Source organism: Mastigoproctus giganteus, chromosome 2 (genome assembly GCF_048544385.1).
Source record: "Mastigoproctus giganteus isolate SK-2022 chromosome 2, ASM4854438v1, whole genome shotgun sequence".
Classification (NCBI taxonomy): domain Eukaryota; kingdom Metazoa; phylum Arthropoda; class Arachnida; order Uropygi; family Thelyphonidae; genus Mastigoproctus; species Mastigoproctus giganteus.
Genome location: NC_143576.1, coordinates 111738000 through 111758498, shown reverse-complemented (window position 1 = coordinate 111758498; position 20499 = coordinate 111738000). Strand labels below are relative to the sequence as shown.

The 20499-nt window shown below is 38.7% G+C and overlaps 1 protein-coding gene across 1 annotated transcript in view; it reads right to left on the bottom strand.

Annotated features, from left to right (window-relative positions):
• The window catches only part of LOC150089496 (dynein beta chain, ciliary-like), a 1205440-nt gene that overhangs the window by 130781 nt on the left and 1054160 nt on the right, over nucleotides 1–20499 (bottom strand). Inside the window, 1 exon segment of the mRNA XM_090390004.1 lies at nucleotides 16077–16353. Coding sequence (XP_090246130.1) covers nucleotides 16077–16353 — 277 coding nt within the window.

Genomic DNA, 20499 nt, shown 5'->3' with positions numbered 1-20499 from the left:
ACTAGCTTCCTCCTATGTTCACATACTGTATGCAATGATCCCAAAGTGATTGGAACGACTAGTGGAAGGCTGTGCCTGGTATACTGTTCAACGTTCTCATCACAGCTCTTTGAATGGTATCGGTGTCATGAAAATAACAGCCGTTCAGTGGTGCTTTGAGCTTTGGGAACAAGAGGAGTTGCACAGAACTGTCTGGTGAACATGGTGGGTGTGGCAGTAGGCAGACTTTTTTATGCTAGCCAAAAAATTCCCAAACAATGAGAGCCTTGTAGCTTGGTGCATTGTTGTGCAAGAGGAAATAACTATCATCTTCTCCATACTGAGGCCACACACAATGGATTCCCTGCAACAAACATTTCAAAACATCTATATAGTAGACAGCGGTAACATTTCGGCCATTGGGAACAAACTCTTTGAGTACAATTCCCTTGTTATCGTAGAAAGTAATGAGAATGTTTTTTGGCCTTTTTCGACAAACCTTTTTGGCTTTGGGAGAGTTTGCAAACTTCCATTCTGCACTTTATTGCTTCGTTGTGGAGTCATACTAAAAACACAATGTTTTCAGTACACAAAACACAGTTTGCTTTCAATGACCTCAATGAGTTCTCTGCAATGTTCAACCTGTGCATATTGTTGACCATCTGTTAATAAACGTGGACAAACCACACACAGACCTTCGTTTTCTTCAAATCCTCTGCTTTATTTGTTAATTTCCTTATCAATGCACAGATATTCTAAAATCATTCAGAGCAATGCACATTGGTCATTGGTAATGATTTCCCGCACATTTTCAATCAATTCTGGTGTTTGTATCGTTTTTGGTGGGCCTGGATGTTCGTCGTCTTACAGTGTTTCTCTTCCATAGGCAAAATGTTTTGCCACTCAAAGACACATGCTCAAGACAGATAATTCTTTCCATTCACTTGCTTCATCATTTGAACTGCTCACACATTTTGAAATGACAGTAATTTCTGCTGACTTGACTGTGGTGCTTGAGGAAAAATCACTGTCATGTCATGTCATGTTTACTTCTAGTAGATGGCAGCACCACCACTTGTCTCATAAACATCACTCCCGTTTTCCAATTGCCACACTGTGTATGTCCGGTGCAATGCATAAAAATAAAACTAGTAAAATGTCTTTTGGGACCAAAAGACCTGAAATTTTTTAAAAGGCAAATCTACATAAACATTTACTTTTGTATTAATATTCTGTTTTCTTCACTTTAGTTGAGCTTTGTCCATTTTATTATAAATAAAGAAGTGCACAAACTGTTATTTGCATAAAGTGTTAACAAAATTTGAAAAAATATGTTTTCCTTTTTTCTTAATTTGTTGAAATCCTTATATCATATACAATATCAAGGATGTCAGTTTTTAAAATTAGTATTAGAAGAAGTAAATTATGCAAGAAAGCCAGCTTATACAGCATCAACCAAAAAAAACCACCATTTATCATATTGCCTGTGCATCCCCCTCTAATGTCTAGTTCTTTAAGTTAATTCAAATTACCCACTTAAACAACAGCAGATGGTAGTTTATTCCAACAATCAACTACCAGCTAGCTGAAAATAGATTTCCACACATCTATCCGCAACCATCCTCCATCAGTTTAAATTTATGCTTCCTCGTGTTTTTTTTTTTTTTTTGGCTGATGCTATATAAGTTTGCTTTCTTGCATCATTTGCTTTTACTAATGCTAATGCTAATGTGTGTGTGTGTGTGTGTGTGTGTGTGTGTGTGTGTGTGTGTGTGTGTGTGTGTGTGTGTGTTGTCTAAGAAAGAGTAAGGATGACATCAGCATTTAGTTTGCTAAATCCATTCAAAGTCTTAAGTGCCTTAATCAGATCTCCATGCAGGTATCTAGTTTCCAGATGCTGCAAGTTGTAAAACTGAAGTTTTTCTTGGCAAGGGTACCCTTTTGTGTCTAATCTTATTGATCTGATCTGCACTGTTCCAAGAGATTCGTGTCCTTCCTAAAATAAGGTATCCAGATGTGTATACAGACTCAAGGTGTAGCCTAATCAATGCTGTATACCAGTGTTTCTCAACTTTTTTAATTATCGTCCCCTAAAGGCCTTTTTTTTAGACAATTTTTTTTCCTAATTGCCCCTCCCATGAAATTTTAAACAAGAAAATACTTTATACTTACTCTTTTTTATTCGATGGGATCCCTGAGCCTGATGCTTCTTAGCTAAAAGGTCAATGTTCAGTATGATGTTAATAAGTTTAGTCCTAATGGCTCCTCTTGAACATATATCAATTCTGTTTCTTTACTTTGTTAATATTTTATTTACTGAATTTAAAAAAAATTCAACCATATAAGACGATGGGAAAGGAAGAAATACTCTGGCCATTTCAGACCACATTGTTGGATCAAGAAGTTTAGTTGTTTTTGATCCCCACAACTCAGCCATTCCAACTTTTTCAAATTTATATTTGCATTCTTCGTTACATTTTAATTCAATGAGTTCCTCTTGAATTTCTTCACCAGCAGACCCAGCATCGCATCCAATTGGATCTAACAGCCATGGCTTCACTTCAAAGGAAAATAAATCTGAAAATCTATTTTTCATTTCACCTTTTAAAGAACACATCTGTGTTCTGATCTGAATAATGAGCTGAATAATTCTTAATATCATTCTTGGTGAGAGATTCATTGATTTCAGCTAACTCTTGCATACCATGAAATTGTTTTCTCATTAAATTGCTTTCAAATTTTTCCATGAAGGCTTTTAATACGCATTTGCAGTCTATCACCATAATTAATTTTTCTTGAAGTTGAGGTGATACTTCATTAAGTTTTTGAAAAATGCAAGCCATATAGTATAAGTTGTTTATGTGTTTACTGATCTCCTTTGTTAAATTTGTCTCTCCTTCATTTTCTAATAAACTAATTATCATATTAAAAATTGTTTACAAATCTTGTTAAACAGTTTCCTTTAGAAAACCATCTGACTTCTGTAACTAAAAGAAGCCTCACATACTGCTCTTCATTTTCAACACAAAATTTTCTGAAAAGGTGATCATATTTGCAATGTGACTTTATTTTATTGATGGTTTTAATAACTATACTGAGAGATTGATAAGGAACTGACTAATATTTTTTGCAACCAGATAATGTCATGCATAATGCAGTGTATTGCAAGAACCTTCAGGATGTACTTCCTTTAGATGGGCAATAAAACCTTTATAAATAAAAAAATAATAAATTCCATTTATTAGCTCTCGGTCACGAGTTCCTACAATGCAGAGAGGCAACTGCTACAGACAAGCCGTGGTTGCAGGTTTGTCCAAGATACATTCTGAACAAAGCCGGACAAGCATGGCCATGTAGAGATACTCAATACTGTACAGAAAACAGATACCTCAACACTGTACAGAAAACATACTGACAATGCTGAGCTTGCCCCGGGACAACTATGCAACAGTTATAGAGGCATACAGAAAAGCATAAAGATACATACGGCGTCTCCGTAGCCAGGTGGGAAGGAGCAGCAGTGCGTAGCACACGCTTCTTGATTATACCGGGGTTCGAGCCCGTCACCACCAAATACGGAGGATGCGGAAAGGTCAGCGAATGACCACCGCATATCCTGGAGCAATATGACCTTAGTTGCTAATGCTCCTAAAAACCAAATAACAACAACAACAAGATACATACATTTAGAATACAATACAATTAATAGGTTGTTGAAGAGTTTTAAGACACAAGGACATCAAAGGCCATGTGTCTTTACAGATTTTTTTAATGTATATCAATTTGTTTTAGATTCATTTGTCAAAATGGATTTGCCGAATAAAATTAAACAGTTCATCGAGATTTGCAGAGTTATCTAAAATCTGTTGAAGGGTAAGTGGATTCTGATTATTGTACAGATGCTAGAAGCAAAGAAATCTGGAATTTCTGAATCGAGGGCATACCAAAAGGATGTGTCTTGCTGTAATCTGAACTTGGCATTGAAAACAGAGAGGAGGATTTTCATTAGCTAGTAGATGATAATGTGTAAGATGAGTGTGGCCAATTCATAGTCTGGCAAGCATTACTTCTTCTCTGTGACTTTCCCTGATTCTTGAATTCCATATTTGTGGATTTGATTTTATTTCCTGCAGTTTATTATTGATTTGATTTCTCCATATCTGGGCCCATTCATTCTCACTTGCTCTAATAATAACTGGTCTGAAATCAGTGTATGGAACAGTTATTGTTGTTTTTGGCTGTTCTGATGCTGACTTTGCTGCATTATCTGTTTTGTGATTGCCTTCTATTCCGGAGTGTCTTGGAATCCAGCAAAGAATTATTTCAGAGTGGTTTTTTTTTATTTTTTTTATTATTATTATTATTACTAGCCATATAGTGCAAGGAAGCCTGAGGCTTATGCTGCACCAGCTAAAAAAAAATTCCCAAGTTACCCAGAGAGAGAGAGAGAGAGAGAGAGAGAGAGAGAGAGAGAAGTAGAAGGAAATCACCAAGAAGAGAAGAATGATGATATCCAGCTCAGGACCCTGGGTGTGCCAATCCCATACTCACCAGATGTGAGCCCCTGGGGTTAATTTTTGACAGAGTTTGATTAGAAAGCCAATTTCTTGTAGAATGGGATGATGAGAATGATGTTTACTCTGTATGACTAAGATATCACAGAGCGAATCAGAATATATTAGGACAGGAAGTGATGATTGTAGACATATTTCACTTAATGCAAGCTGGATGGCATATAATTCTGCAGAAAGTATGCTCTACTCAAGTGGCAGGGCCTTTGAAACTACATGCAAAGGGAATACTGCTGCTGCTGCATCTACATGAGAGTGCGACTAAGAGCCATCCCTATAGATTTTGAGTTTCCCCGTGTACAGCTACATGCCAACCCATGGATGGTTGGCATTTAGCTGTTGGATATTAAAAGATGGAATGGTGTTTTTTGATCTGAGTGAAGTATAGATCAATGTCTATATTATGTCTATCCCATGGAGGTAAAGGAACATTTGTACTTTCTTCAATTTTATTGAGAACAATTTTCCACTTCTGTGTTATTTCTTGGAGGCATATCCCAGCGGACCTGGGTTCATTAGGCTTGAATTCATAGAGTGGTGTCCAAAGAGGTTGGTTGAGTTATACCCAACAACGATGATATGGAGAGCTTCTTATTTTGGCAGCATATTGGCAGAGTAGGCTTGGTCTTCTAAGATAAAGTGGAGAGTCATTTGCTTCCACATACAAGTGCTGAACTGGCAAGGTTCTGAAGGCACCTAGTGAAGATTGAAAAAAGATCATAAGATGCTCTTTTTAGCTGAAGCATACACTATAGCTCCATAATCTAATCATGACCGGATTAGAGCACAATATAAATTCAGTAATGACTGCCTGTCAGCACCCTGAGATGTTGAGGATACTGCACAAAGGATATTTAATTTCTGGAGGCATGTAGTTTGCAGGTAGGTTATATGTTTGCGAAAAAGTTTGGTGTCTAAAATCAAACCCAATAATCTTATCGAATCAGTCATTGATATTTCTGTGCCTTTCAGTTTTAATACAGGTTCCGGATGAAGTGATCACAATTTATAGAAGTGTACTGCTGTAATATAGTTAGGGAAGGATGTTACGTGGTTATTATCCATTAAGAATTATTAATATGTATAATTAGCCACTCTTATACCAATATGTTTTAATATATATTTTATTTAAGCATAACCTAAATTAATATATACAATCGGGTAATGTAACACAAGATACCTGAAACGTTACCCAATTGTATGTATTAGTTTAGGCTATGCTTAAATAAAATATATATTAATAACTCCACGTGGTATAAGAGTGGTTAATTACATATATTAATAATTCTTAATGTGTTGTTGTAGTTTTCCTCTCGGTTAATCGATAGCCATTGCATTCTGTCCAAGTTTCAATTTTAGTTATTGCTAATTGTAGTTGTCTTTAAATGGTAGCTATGCTTGATGATTGACAGGAAATAGCAAGATCGTCTTTATGTCTGCATACATATAAGTTTTCATAGTAGCTGGGATGTCTCGAGCAATGCCACTGGTATGTAAAGCAAAAAGTGTGGCACTTAAAATAGATCCTTGAAGTATTCCCTCTTCTTGTGTGTAAACTGTGGACAGCTCATTCTGGAATCGTACTTGAAAGGTCCTGAAATGGAGAAAATTCTGAATGAAACGAGGCAGGTTACCTCTCAGTCCAAGGTTGTTTAAGTCTTAGAGGATTCCATATCTTTAGGTGGTGTCAAATGCTTTGGTAATATCAGAAGTTATCATTTCTATGTGTTTTTTTTTAACAAAAGCATTTTGAGTGTGAGCTTCAACTTTAATTTGGACATCAGATGTAGACCTGTTATGGCGGAAACCAAATTGTTGTGACATTATAGCGTCTTGATCTTCAATAATCCAGAGACAAGTCTCCTGTGAACCATCTTTTCTATTATCTTTCCTAAACAGCTGGTAAAGGATATAGGATGATAACTGTTGGGGGAGGAAGAATCTTTCCCAGTTTTTGCTATAGGTACCACTATTGACTGATGCCATGTATCAGGGTAAACATTCTCTTCAAAGATTCTGTTGTAAAATTTTAATAGTGTAGATTTTGAGTTGGAGTTGAGGTGGCAAAGAATTATGTAGTAAATGCCATCTGGTCCAGCAGAACTATTTCGAGAATTCTGGAGGGCTTCACTGAGTTCGGTAATAGTGAACGGAAGGTTATAAGGATATGATTGGATAATATATAGATAGGATTTAGTTCTGGAGAGTCTTGATAAAGGATAAACCAGAAAAATGCAGCAACTGTTGAAACCTTCACGTGTTCATGAAAACCAGCAAAATTTTGTATATGACGTGACCAGGATGACAGTAGGAGCAACAGGTTGTATTATCACTTATGATGTGTTTTCAATTTGATTGATTGCTTGTACTAACATTGAGGTTGAAATTCTTCCTGCAATTAAAAGCAGCATTGCAGAAGGTCTGCAGGGCCTGAAAATTATTGATAGATATGAGTATCTTCTCACATCCAGGAGACAAGTTTCGAACTGTTGCCTTAAGAGCCAATCTTAGGTCTTCGTAAATGGAACATTCAAAAAGGATGTGAGAAGAGTCTTTTGGTAGCCCACATCGACAGGAGACTGTATTAGAAACTCTGAATTGGTAAAGTTTTGCGTTAAGCAAACCATGTCCAGTTAGTATGTAGGAGGTAAACAATGAGGATGAAAGTCATTTTCTGGTGAATGATGGAAGTAGTGTAGTTACGTCAGGAACAAATATTTTGGTAATAGCTCCTCTTTCAGTAGAATTCCATCCTTCTGCCAAGTGTTGACTAACAAATTCCAGCATTGGGTTCGTTCAGTTTTGGGATCAGCCTGAGGATTAACAATGATTCCCAGAAATTCCAAAGAAATGCTTTGGCGGATGTAAAAACAAAGACCTCTAAAGCGGTCAAGAGTCTGTAGAGCTAGAGTTGATACATGTTCATCACACATGAAGTAGGCCAAGGAGAAAACAACATTGAATAGTGGATAACTTTGTACAGTTTTAAGTGCAGTATGTCTAAACCAAAGACTGGCAGCATAGGTTGTAATTGGGATTAGGGCAGCATTGTAAAATAGATGTAGGGTTTTGTTCAATCCCCAGTCTTGTCTGGTAATTCGGAGCAGCACTGCGGTAAAACTCTTAACTTTGACGGACAAGTGTTGAATATGTGCAGTAAAGGAAAAGCAGTCATCAATGATCACTCCTAAAAATTGTGCTTTGGACAAGTTGTTGTTATTGTTGTTGTTGTTATTTGGTTTTTAGGAGCATTAGCAACTAAGGCCATATTGCTCCGGGATATGCGGTGGTCATTCCCTGACCTTTCCGCATCCTCCGTATTTGGTGGTGACGGGCTCGAACCCCGGTCTAATCAAGAAGCGTGTGCTATGCGCTGCTGCTCCTTCCCACCTGGCTACGGAGGCGCCTTTGGACAAGTGGAAGTGATTTCTTGTCAAGTTTTACAACTGGTGGTCTGCCATAGTCTAATTTGTATTTAAAAATTATAATCTTCGATTTGGTTGTGGTCAATTTCAAATTGTTCTTAGAGGACCAAGATGATAATTCAAGGAGTTCTAAATCAGATCTTCAGTTTCCATTCAAAAAATTGACAATGCAAGTTGCTGCACATTTTGAAATTCAGTGGTCCTAAGCAGCCAGTCATCAAGAACTACAGTGGCAGACAAAAAAACTGCATCACTTTAAAAAAAGTAACATACGTAGTGAAATGTATAAGATATTATTTGATTACAGTCATTTTGTTTGTCGCAAAACAAAGGTATTGCATCCGACAGTAATTGCAAGGTATTGCACCAGCCATTTCTATAAATACGGTGTCGGAAGGATATACATGCTCATTAGTATCCTGTTTTGTGGAGGTGTAAGCATGGCTCCATATGTTCAGTTGACACCAAGAAATAAAGTGCAGCTGTTGCTCTGTCCCAGGAAGGGCTTTCTACGCATGCTACTGCTGATAAAATAGGCTGCCACCAGTCAACAGTATCCCGGGTGCTGAAATTAAAGCGTGAAACTGGTGATGTGAAGAGAAGACCTGGATCAGGCCGTAATCATCATACTAGTGCTCCTGATCTAAAACTGGACTTTGAGATGGTCTCTGGTGTTGAAGCAAGTGCACGAACTATCCAAAGACTGCTTTCAGAATGTGGTCTGCATGCCTATTAGCCCAAGAAGAAGCCTTTGTTGACCCAACAAATGAGGAAGAAGTGACTTGCTTGGGCTAAAATGAGTGTTTCAGGGACCAAAGAGCAATGGGACACTGTTATCTTTTCTGATGAATCAAAATTCAACTTGCATAGCTTGGATGGGAAGCAATTTGTCAGAAGATGAAAATTGGAGGCATACCATTCTGACTGCGTAACACAGACTGTAAAGTTCCCTGCTGGTCAGATGATCTGGGGATGCATAACAAGCAAAGGGGTGGTGAATTAAGTTTATTAATGGAATGGTGAATGCAGAAACCTACTCTGCTATCTTGGAGGAGTGCCTGAAACCTGTTATTAGGGATCACCACACAGACGTCCAAAACTGCATTTTTTCAACAGGACTCAGCACCTTACCACATAGCAAGGTGCTGAGGATTTGAATGTTGCAATCCCTTCACAGCCAAAAAGCCAGAGGTTAACACTTATAGAGATGATAACAGATATATTACAGAAATAAATAAATTTCCATTAACTGATATAGGACATTTAAATGAAATAACATCAAATGACATAAGACATTAATAAGATGATACAATGACTTCCATAATGGCATTAGGTTACATAAAATATTCAGATGACATAAAAATTACATTAAATAAATACTGGTGTAATGTAACATTTAAATTCAATTAACAAAATGACACTTGATACACTTGAAAGTCCCGATTTTTGTCTTCGCAGCTCGTGGGAGAGAACAGCCTGAACAAAGGCAGTTGATGCACATACCACTGGTTCCTTCCCCAGTATGCTCAGTAATTAACCGGAGAATGCAGGGCATGTTGGCTTGGATGCAATGAAGAGAAAGCTTTTCATTTTGCAGACTGTCCTGACCTTCATTGACTATTCCTTACTGGAGGGAACCCGGGGTGTATTTGAATGAGACTAGATGGTTTTGAGGATGCCCTCTGTCTGTGCTGAGTGATTGAAGGCATGGGATGTGTGGGATCCAGAATCCTGTGCTGTTAACAGCCAATTTCTGTAAGTTGGCATCGATGTCCTGGATTCGTCTGAGCATCTGGTAGGGTAGGAAGCGATCTGATAAGTGGAGGCGTGGGTGAAGAGGGCAAATTGTTGGGGGTGGCTCTTAGCTGGGCAGGTGGAACCCTCAAGCCACAGAGATCCCAGAATGAAAATGTGATGAGACCGGTCAGCATCTTTATCATGATTACCAGTCTTCTTTCTTCAATGAGAGAGGGCAACCTGGGAATTCCGAGGGCCTAGGCCATTTCAGTCATATGGACTTGGGGTGGTATCCTGTGTTTGTAGGTTACCCACTTGAAGAGCCAGTACTCTGCTGCCCAGATGGATTTTGTGTTCATGGGTGCTGCTGATGATCAGATTTCTGCTGCATAAAGTAGCAGGGGGGGGTATATGATGGTCCTGACACATTTTGTTGCTGAAACCTTGTCTGAGATGTAATGCAGGTACTGCTTCACTTTCCATTTCAAGTATGTCGCCCGCCTGTTGAGTTTGTCAATGTGATGGTTAAATCTCAGCTTTGTGCCAAAAACCACTCCCAAATCTAAATGACATGAAACAAGAAGTATGGATACTGCATTAATCTATGGCAAGATGGTCGTGGGCTCTTTCTTCAAGGAGCAGAGCATGCATTCAGACTTTGCATTTGTTGGGATGGTGGTCAGTATTTTTAAATCGTCAGCATAAGAAAAATATATCTGGTCTTTGGATTATAAAAGGGGAAATAATGGCAGTAAAGAGGAGGCTGGAGAGGACTTCCCCTCTTGTGGTACTCCTGTAGATATTTGGTTAGTATAGATTTTGTCAGAATTATGGAGTTTGATTGTATGGTTCTGAAGGAGTGATGAGAGGAAGTGCGGTGCATCCCCACCTACGGAGTAGTGGTCTTCAAGTAGTCGTAGGAGGGCAAGTACTTGAATGGCATCAAATGCTGCTTCAATGTCGAGGTAGATTATGAGGAGTTCTTTCCTCTCAAAAGTTGCAAGGATGCTGTGGGGGTGGCAAGGAGATTGGTAATGGTGGACCTGTTTTGTAGTGATGAATGAATTTGTGGTGGAGCATCTGGAAGTATGTGAGCTGTTAGAGTTGGCAGGAGGATCCTTTCTAGTAGTTTCAGGAGGAATTGGAGATGGGTCTAAAGTGTTTCTCTAATGATGGCATTCTTATTTTCAGGTGTGGCCTTACCAAGCAGACATTCCATTGATGGGGAAAGGTGCGTTTGGTTAGTACTGCATTGAAGATGCTAACGAGGGGCTGGATGACATATGGACCCAGGCATCTGAACATGAACTGGGGTATTCCATCTGCACCCACAGCTGTAGAGGATGGGGTTAAATTCAAGGTTGCTAAGATTTGGCATTTAGATATAGTGATGGATGTCAGCAAGTCTTGTCTACTATGATTGAATATGTGGTCGAAATTATTGTTGGATGCCGCAGCATCTTCAAATCTGGTAATGAAGTTAATCCATCTCTGGGGGTCAAGTTGCTCTGGGAAACTAGTGGTTTCTTCTGTTTATGGTGTCTTTCCAGCTGTTAGCAACTGTTCAAAATAGCTCTTGATGGACTGGGATTTTTGGCGGTTGAAAATGGCTCATGCTCTTGAAAAGGCTATCCTGTCATTAATTTTGCCAGGTTGCTTCCATTGCTCATAAAGTTGCTGTTTAAATTGAAAGCTGGAGTTTAGATGTGGGGTCCACCATGTCCTAGAGTGGAGAGTGATTGTGATTGTTTTTGAGGCCACATATTGAGCTACTGCGATAATCCATTTAGTTAACAGGTCAGCCACTAGTAGGGTATCACATGACTCAAGGATATACCACAGGATGAGAGATGCTGCTATAATGCATTTGGAAACATTGAGATATTTTGGACTGTAAATTGTTCTCCATATCACCTGTTGTTTTGTGTTAAAAACTGGGATTGGTGGTTCCAGTTGTATTAGGATTGGATCATGGTCTGAGTTAAAGTAACCATCTTGAGGAGTCTCAAGTGTACATGGTACTGATGTGAGGATCAGGTCAAGTTGGCTTGCACCCCTCGTGGGCCCTCGTTGGCTATACTTAGGCCTGCTACACTTAGCTGTGATAGGAGCAATCTTTTCATATGATTCATACATGGAGGGGGTTGAAGTCTCCACAGACAATTTTCATTGGGGAGGTGTGGAGTGGAGGTGGTGAAGGATCCAGTTGGTCACCACTTGCATTGTTTCCTTTGTAGGATTAGATGGTATGTAGATGACGACTTCAATGGAAATTGACCTCAATTTAAGCAGTGCATAGAATGCTTCACAATCATCTGAGTTGATGGAGATGCTGTTCTCAAGGGTGAGGATGGCCTGATTGTAGAACAGTGATGTCTCCCCCCCCTTTATTCCTGGATGTGAGCATGGCACCATAGCTACTGGGGGTCATAGCTACAATGTAATCCTCAGTGGGTTCCAGCCAGGTCTCAGTGAGGCACAGCATATCAAATTCTTTAGATAGCAAAACTTTGTCAGTGGTTTATTCTTTAAGTTTTCAAGTTTATTCTTTAATGTCAAGTTTATTCTTTAAGCTGTGGACATTCTGGTAAAGTAGTTTTACCATGGGAGTCAAGGGGATTCTCTTAATTGTCCTTCCTCTAGTCATTTGGTTGTTTCAAGGCTGTGCTGTTGCCCTTGATGTGATTCTGGTTGTGATATGCATCTCAGTTGGGTGGGTTAGATTTTGGTGTTGTCGTTCATGAGAATTTACATGGAGGTGACTTGGATGGCAGGGAAGCAGATGAATGCATACTGGGGCGTCCACTTCTGCAGTGAAATGAATGCTACTGCAGCTATGGGTGAATCAGCTCTGTTTCCTTCTGGAGGCCTGTGCATTTCCTAGTTTGTCATTATGGTGCGATGCTCTCCGATAAAAGGGACATATGATGGCTCCAATGGCCATATGGATGGATGGACGTTTGATGTAGTAATACAGTTCGGAGTTGATTCGAGCTTGAAGGAAGCATAGCTCTGGTGTTTAGCTGGGAGCTGTTCAACTGCAACATCAAGCTGCCATTCATCTCTCAAAGCTGTAGCGATGTCATCGGTTGTGGTCTGCGGGGACAGTCTTGAGATGAATAAGCTGCTTATTGACTTTCCTGAAGTGCTTCTTGCTTGGAGCCGAGAGGTGCTGGGTGTTCCTATAGAACATAGGAGAGTGACTTGCTCTTGGTCTGGAAGGAGAGAGGTGCTTTGGCTGATTATTTGCCATAGAATTCATCCCAGTTGTCAAGTGAATTGCTGTAACTGTAAAGGTGTTCTGTCAATTAGTGTAGTGAGGGTGTTGTGCAATTCTTAAGAGTGAGAGCCTTCAGGTTGGGCGGGTGGTATTCTCAGTTGGGGATCATATATGTATGGATGAGTTTTGGCCAAGCTGCAATTGTGTGACATCCTTCTATGCTGTATAGATATGCTGCATGCTAGGGGAAAAGAAAACCCAATGAGAGAAATTAAATATTAAGGAATAGGATGTTGCGTAGGGTTGAACTTTGAAGGTTCACAAATCATTGTAATATCCATGTTTTTTTCGTCCCCCAAAAACCAATTTTTGCCCCCGTTGAGAATCCCTGCTGTATACAATGGGATCACCACCTTATCCTTTCTGGCAAAATTCCCACACACCACTGACAAAATCCCATGAGCCATCGTAGCAGCCCAACTGAACTGTTTAGAGAACTTCACATCTGACTGCACAATTACCCCCAGGTTTTTTCATTCTCCAGTACCCTGAGTGTGATGCAACAGAGTTGATATGTTATTGTATGATTACTGCTACCCATATACAGTACCACTAACAAAAACCCATGAGCTGTCCTAGCAGTCCATCTGAACTGTTCAGAGAACTTCATTCACACTTGAATGCACAATTACCCCCAAGTTTTTTCATTCTCCAGTACCCTGACTGTGATGCAACAGAGTTGATATGTTATTGTATGATTACTGCTACCCATATGCAATACCACTGACAAAACCCCATGAGCTGCCCTAGCAGCCCATCTGAACTGTTCAGAGAATTTCATGTCTGATGGTACAATTATCCCCAGGTTTCTTTTTATTCTCCACTACCTGAGTGTGATGCAACAGAGTTGATATATTACTGTAGGATTACTGCTACCCATATGCATTACCATGCATTTGTCAATATTAAACTTAAATGTTAAACTCCAATTGTCACTTCTCAGCTCGCCTGTTGCAGAAGCATTTATTTTCATGAAAATCCCAAACACGAAAGATATTAACATTGTGCATGGCTTGAAGGTTGAGAAGGCTGAAGGTACTCCTGAAGAATGAAGATGTGTCTTCCTATTCCATGGTTAAGAGGTTGGCAGCAGAGTTTAAATGAGGGAGGGCCTGGAAGATGACCCACACTGTGGAAGACCTGCAATGTCTATCACTCCAGAAGTTGTTGACAACATGAGTGATCAATGAGTGACAGTTTAGTATATTGCCAGTGTCTTTGGGCAACTCATCTGAACATGTGTACCACATAATAACCTAAGTTCTTGCTTTAAGTAAAGTGTCCAGCACTATGGGTTCCAAAGTTGTTGACAGCAGAGCAAAACTTGACTTGACAACAGTTGTCATGTCAACTGAACATTTAAATCATTTTCAAGCAGATTCAGCAAATTTCCTTGCAAATTTGTGACCATGAACAAGACATGGGTCCCTCTCAGTCAGAGAGATAAAGGAGCGGTCCAAACAGTGGATACACAGCTCTTTTCCTCCTTCAAAGAAACCTAGTTGATTACTTCTGCTGGCAAGGTGATGGCATTGGTTTTTAGGGATGCTGACAAAGTGTTGCTGGTGGATTGCCTTTGGAAAGGCCAAACAGTCAGGGCATATTATACAAACTTGTGAGGTGTTTGTATGAAAACATCAAGGACAAATGATGAGGAAATCTCAGCAAAGGAGTCTTGTTACAACAGGACAATATGCTTGCTCACAAATCTGTTATTGCCATGGCTGAAATGCATGAGTTTGGCTTTGAAATATTGGACCATTTCCCCCTATTCACAGATCTAGAACCATTGGACTTTCACTTATTTTTCTAATTTGAAAAAATACCTGACTGCCATTCATTTTACCACCAACAATGATCTGGAGGCCTAATAGAAAACTTTCTTTGCAGCTGAAATAAATGCATTGTAGCACTGTTGACAAAAGTGTATTGACTCTAAAGGGGACTATGCTGAAAAGTAGCACATTACCAGAATCCTCAAATAAACCCTTCATACTCATGCCATGAACTTTTCAACTGCCCCTTATAAATAAATAATAATAAAAAAAACTAACATACACAATTACGACAATTAAAACTATTTATTAAACATAATTAGTATGTAATTTAAGTAAAATAAAACAAAAAGTCAAAATTTTCTAACTTGTTTTCAAGAGTTCAAATGTAGAGTCTTGAAAACATATAATAAGCCTGTGTAATTATCTTCATTAATCTTACTTAATTACTAGTTAACCCATGTGTCTTTCTTAAAATTTTATTAAATGCTTTCATATGATGTAAAGCATTACCTTTTGTTACATAAACTAGCATATCAGCATGCCCTGTGAATTCCATATATATACAGAGCCATAAAGAGTCTATAGAATTCCCCCAATTTCTACATCAGTGGTTTTCAACCTTTTTTTTAATAACGGCACTCCTAAGTAATTTATTTTATTTTGCGGCACTCCTAAGTAATTTATTTTATTTTGCGGCACTCCTACTCAATTTTCTGCTTGTTAAATCTGATTCTCTCTCTGTATATATATATATATATATATATATATATATATAAAATATTAAAAATATATATGTTATATGAGTTATTACAATAATATAATTATAAAAATTACATTTCATAATACAAATTATATATATATATATATATATATATACAGTATATAATAATTTTATTCTTTATATAGAGGTACTAAGTAAACATCAATTATAGATCACCACAAAATTAAAAAGATACTGTACACCTTTTTATAATGAAATAAACATATAAATTTTAAAAAATAATAAGTTTAAGCAACTTAAACCCAAATTATGTGGCACCCCTGGAATGTTGTTGCGGCACTCTAAGGTGCCGCGTCACCCCGGTTGAAAACCACTGCTCTACATACTAAGATTATATGTAGAAAAACACGTACAGATAACAAACGGCACTACATCGAGAGTCTATAGAATTCCCCCAATCTCTACATACTAAGATTATATGTAGAAAAACATATACAGATAACAAACGGCACTACGTAGAGAAATAATTAGAATTTTGAATAATATATTTCATTTTCTCATTTTTAAATTTGTTTTAGCACTTACTTGTAATATAAGCCAATATCCCTTTTCTGCTGCTGTTTTCAACTCTTGTATTGCTAATTTTTCCTGTCCTTTGGCAAGTGATAAATTGCATAAGTTTTCCAATTCAGAAGAAAATCCCAAAGTTTTTCCAACGGTCTCAATACTATATACTGGATTAATACCACCATCCTGAATAAACAAAATTGGCGTAGTGTTATTTGTGTTTTCAATATAGGTCATGAAGTCTGCTGGATTACTTTTTATATACTTGCTACCCAGCATCACTTCTACAAAGTTGCTAAGAAAAAAATAGAAAAATGAAACTTTTAAAAACAAAATAGTACATAATATATAGATTATCAGTATAGTAACAGCACAGTTGCTACTTGCTTTCCCATTTAATTATTTCCACATAACCTACATACCTGGCCAAATTTAAAATCCCTTCCATCTTATAAAAAATGAATTTCATTTCTGTTCTCATATAATTTTACAAAAAATTTGAATGTTAACTCCAAACAATGCGTCTCAGATTTTATTAAAAATCTGATATCAGATATTAAAAAATTTCTGATTACGGCTTTCTAGAATATACATCTATTCACCTAAAACTAAGCACTTGATTCTTAGCTAATCCTCATGTTTAAAACAAAAAATAATTTTATTTTAATCTAATATATGGATAAGCAATGCATATAATGAGATGACCTGCATCAATGTGTATTATCAACTGTATTAATGTGTAATAGATAAGAAAAAAATGACAGTAATTAGTTTAGCAAAACAGCTAACCAGTCTTGAAATAATTCATGTTAACTGAACATTTGCATCATTTTTCCTTAATAATCGCTCTCTCTCTCTCTCTATGTTTTTGAAATCATCCTATTGATCCACACTGCATATTTTTTATACAATATCCTCTGTTTGAGAATTAGTATATTATGGAGAAATTTTTGCCATCTGATAAAACTGCTTATACTCATATATGCTGTAATCCATAACTTTTTATTCTTTCCACATTTTACAATTGTATATTTTCATCAAAATCCCCAATCCAATAAATATAAGTAATCATGAATTGACATATAAAAGTAATCACTAATCATGAATTGATAACTAAAATAATCATGAATTGTGAATTGATAACTAAAATAATCATGAATTGTGAATTGATAACTAAAATAATCATGAATTGATAATTAAATAATCATGAATCATGAATTGATAAATAGAAATAATCACTTCTACAAAGTTGCTTGGTCCTCGAGGTTGTCATTTTCTCAGGCATGACAAGCTGGGCTTGCCATGCCTTGCTACTCGGCTGTCTTAAATTCTGAAGGAACTGATATTCAGGTGACACTCAAGTCAAGTGTGCCATATTTTGGTGAAGTCTGGTCATTCTGCAACAAACAAATCCTCTTCTTGCACCTTCACGATGTTGGGACTATTAATAACCCTGGGCATAACCTCCATGTGTAAGTTGTGAAATATGGCATCATGTATACTGGAGGTGACCACCCAGGTGCAAACCAATGTAAGCAGGGGTTGAGGTGTGGCATCCACACTACATGGAGGAATGCCACCCCTCTGTGTTACCAGGAAATACTAGGTAGTAGATGGTTCTCATCAAGCTAGTGCAATACTACCACTTTGCTTAATGGAGTCTTGAAGTGGTGAACCCAATTTTTTTTTATCTCCAGGGCAAATCTCCGGCAACCCCCATCTCTTCTACCATGCAGTATGTCTGATGTCTTTTGAGGTTATGATGGGTGTTGTGGTAAGATCCCATCTTCCTTACATTTTTACTGCTAGATAGTCCACCAAACCAAACCTATTGGTAACTCTTTGGAGGCTTCCGGAACAGCTAGTGTATAATCTCACTGCCTATGCTCTTCCAGATCGTGAGATAGCGTCCGTGATGTTTGGGGAGGGAGCACTACCGGCGGTTTCCCACATCTGTGTCCTAAGTGCTCTTCTGAAGAAATATAGTACTCTGTAAAAGCCAGAAAAAAGTATGTGTGGTGTATGTGTAAAGTATTATGTTGGGTTCTGTTGTGTTCTGGCAGTAGGGCTCCTGCTGTAATGTCACACTGCCCATACACACTGCTAGGAGGTAAGCCAGGCTACCCATTATTTTCTGGCTGGTTTCCACGAGTGTCATCTGAATTTCCTGGATGGAGACCAAGTTAAATAAAAAAAAAAAAAAAAAAAAAGGTAGAGTGCAAGAGTACACAAGGAGAGGAAAGTGAAAGCAGGGGATGTAGATGAAAGCATCCCCCTAGTTGACAATGGAGCATTTGCACCACCAGGGGCAAAAGGAGGAAGGGGATAACCCAAGGGAGGAGGAGGAGGAAAAGACACGCAGCAAAGGTGCTGGGTGTAGCCAGCATTGGCATTTGAGTGAGTTTAAACCAGAGAATCCTACTCAGTTCAAGGACTGGGTTAGCAACATCCCAACCTGGGAAACAGGGTCAGCAGGAGTTTCCTACCCTGTATGAACAAGGTTTGCAAATTCTACACTGATTGATGTCAGGGCTGCAAGAGTTTAGTCTGGATGGTTCCAGCAGATGTCAATTCCAGTAAGGAGACAACAGTCCAGGGGTGGATCCAATTCTGGTGTGGGATAGCTCTAGTGAATATGGTCAATTCCAGTGTAGGGTAACTCTAGTAGGTATGGTCCATTCAGTGTGAGACATTCCAGGAGGAAAAGGCCTCAGTATTGAGAATCCATCCCACAAGGGGGTTAGCAAGACATTCAGAGGAGAAGGGGTCAGTTGTCAGATTGAGATGAATGGCTGTCCTGTTGAATATTTATGGGTGTCCTTATAGTTCCTTTTAGTAAAGAGATTTTTTTTGTATTTAGTAAATTCTTGGTAGTAGTCCTCTTCATTTATGAATAGACGTTTGAGGCATGGGGCAGGTCATAAATTGTGGTGATGAGCACACTGCGAAGGTCTTCATATAATGGGCAGGAATAGAGGAAATGAGGCCAATCTTCAGACCACATATACAGACGGAATTGTTAATAGATCTGTGCTTCTGTTTAATGGACTTGCAGCTGATGAGGAAGATGGTGCCACAAAAGCAGCAGTTTTGGGGTTTGAGCAACTTCTGGCAGGAATTTTTTTAGTAATGAGGCCTTTTTCAGATTCCGTCCATCTAGTTTGCCAGATCTGAACAAGTTTTGCTGTAAGGAGCTCTTCATTTCTTGTTTTATGTTGTTTGCTGGATTTATGGTGTGGTAAAGGATGGCTACAGGAAGAATCCCTGGACAGGCAGTAGTGCAGAACCCATTGGATCACTTCCAGGTCAAGGGGGAGGACTCCGGCAAGAACCTGAAGGGCTGGGGTACTGACTGTACCCCAGCCCTCCAGGCCCTGGTAATTATTAGGATAATGGAATGCTGAATTGATGCAAGTTTTTTTTTGTTGTTGCTAGTGAGGGCCCTTTTAAACTACACACACACACACACACACCAGAACCATGATGGTAGGAATGAATAGTGCTTTATAAAGTAGGGGGAGTGAACATCTGTTCAGGTCCCAATCAGTGTTAATGTGTGGGCGATCATAGAGGTATGTGAAAATAAGTGAGCTGTTGGTGGAAATTGAGTTTACTGTCCAGGATTATTCTCAGGTGTCTTAATTCTGTTACCAGTTTGATAGTTTGTCCAGAAATCTTAATCAGCAAAGGCTGTTTGGTATGAAGGGTACCCTTTAGGAGTACTGATTTTGTTTTTTCTGGTGAAATCTTGAGCATGTGCAGATTGCTCCAAGTCTGGAGGACCTGTAGGGCTTGAGGGATGCTCTGGTGTCAGTGGAGACTGTAAAAATAAGAACATCGGCATAGACTTGTGTGTTGACGAAACCTAGGTCCAGGTTAAGCAGTTTGTCTAAGACTAGGTTCCACAGGAATGGACCAAAGATGGAGCTATGTGGGCAAAGCCTGTGAACTGGATGAGAGAGAGAGAGAGATGACAGGTAATCCTGGATGCAATTGTAGAGGTTTTGGGGATCAGAGTCTGCAGAGAATGCTGGACCACCAGAGCATATCAAAGGCCCAGCAAAATTGATGCTGATTACAAGAAAATATTTGTGGGTAGTGGAGGTGGCAGCAGTTATTATTTGTTGTAGAGCATCTTCATGCAACATTCCAGCTGGAAATACTGCCTTCCTCATAGATCCACTGTGACTAACCTCTTAGCCACCACCAGCTCTATCCTCTCTGCGTTTGAATCCCAAGCAGAGCTTGCCCCTACATAGACCTTGAAGCAGCTTTCAACTCTATAAATGTCTCTGCAATGCTGAAGCTACCTTCAGACCAATGTCAGATCAAGCGAGACACACTACAGTTCCTCACATCACTCCTTCAATCCAGAATAGTCCATGGGCACATATACGAGCAAAGTATCTCTTCAGGCATGCCACAGGGTGGTGTCTTATCT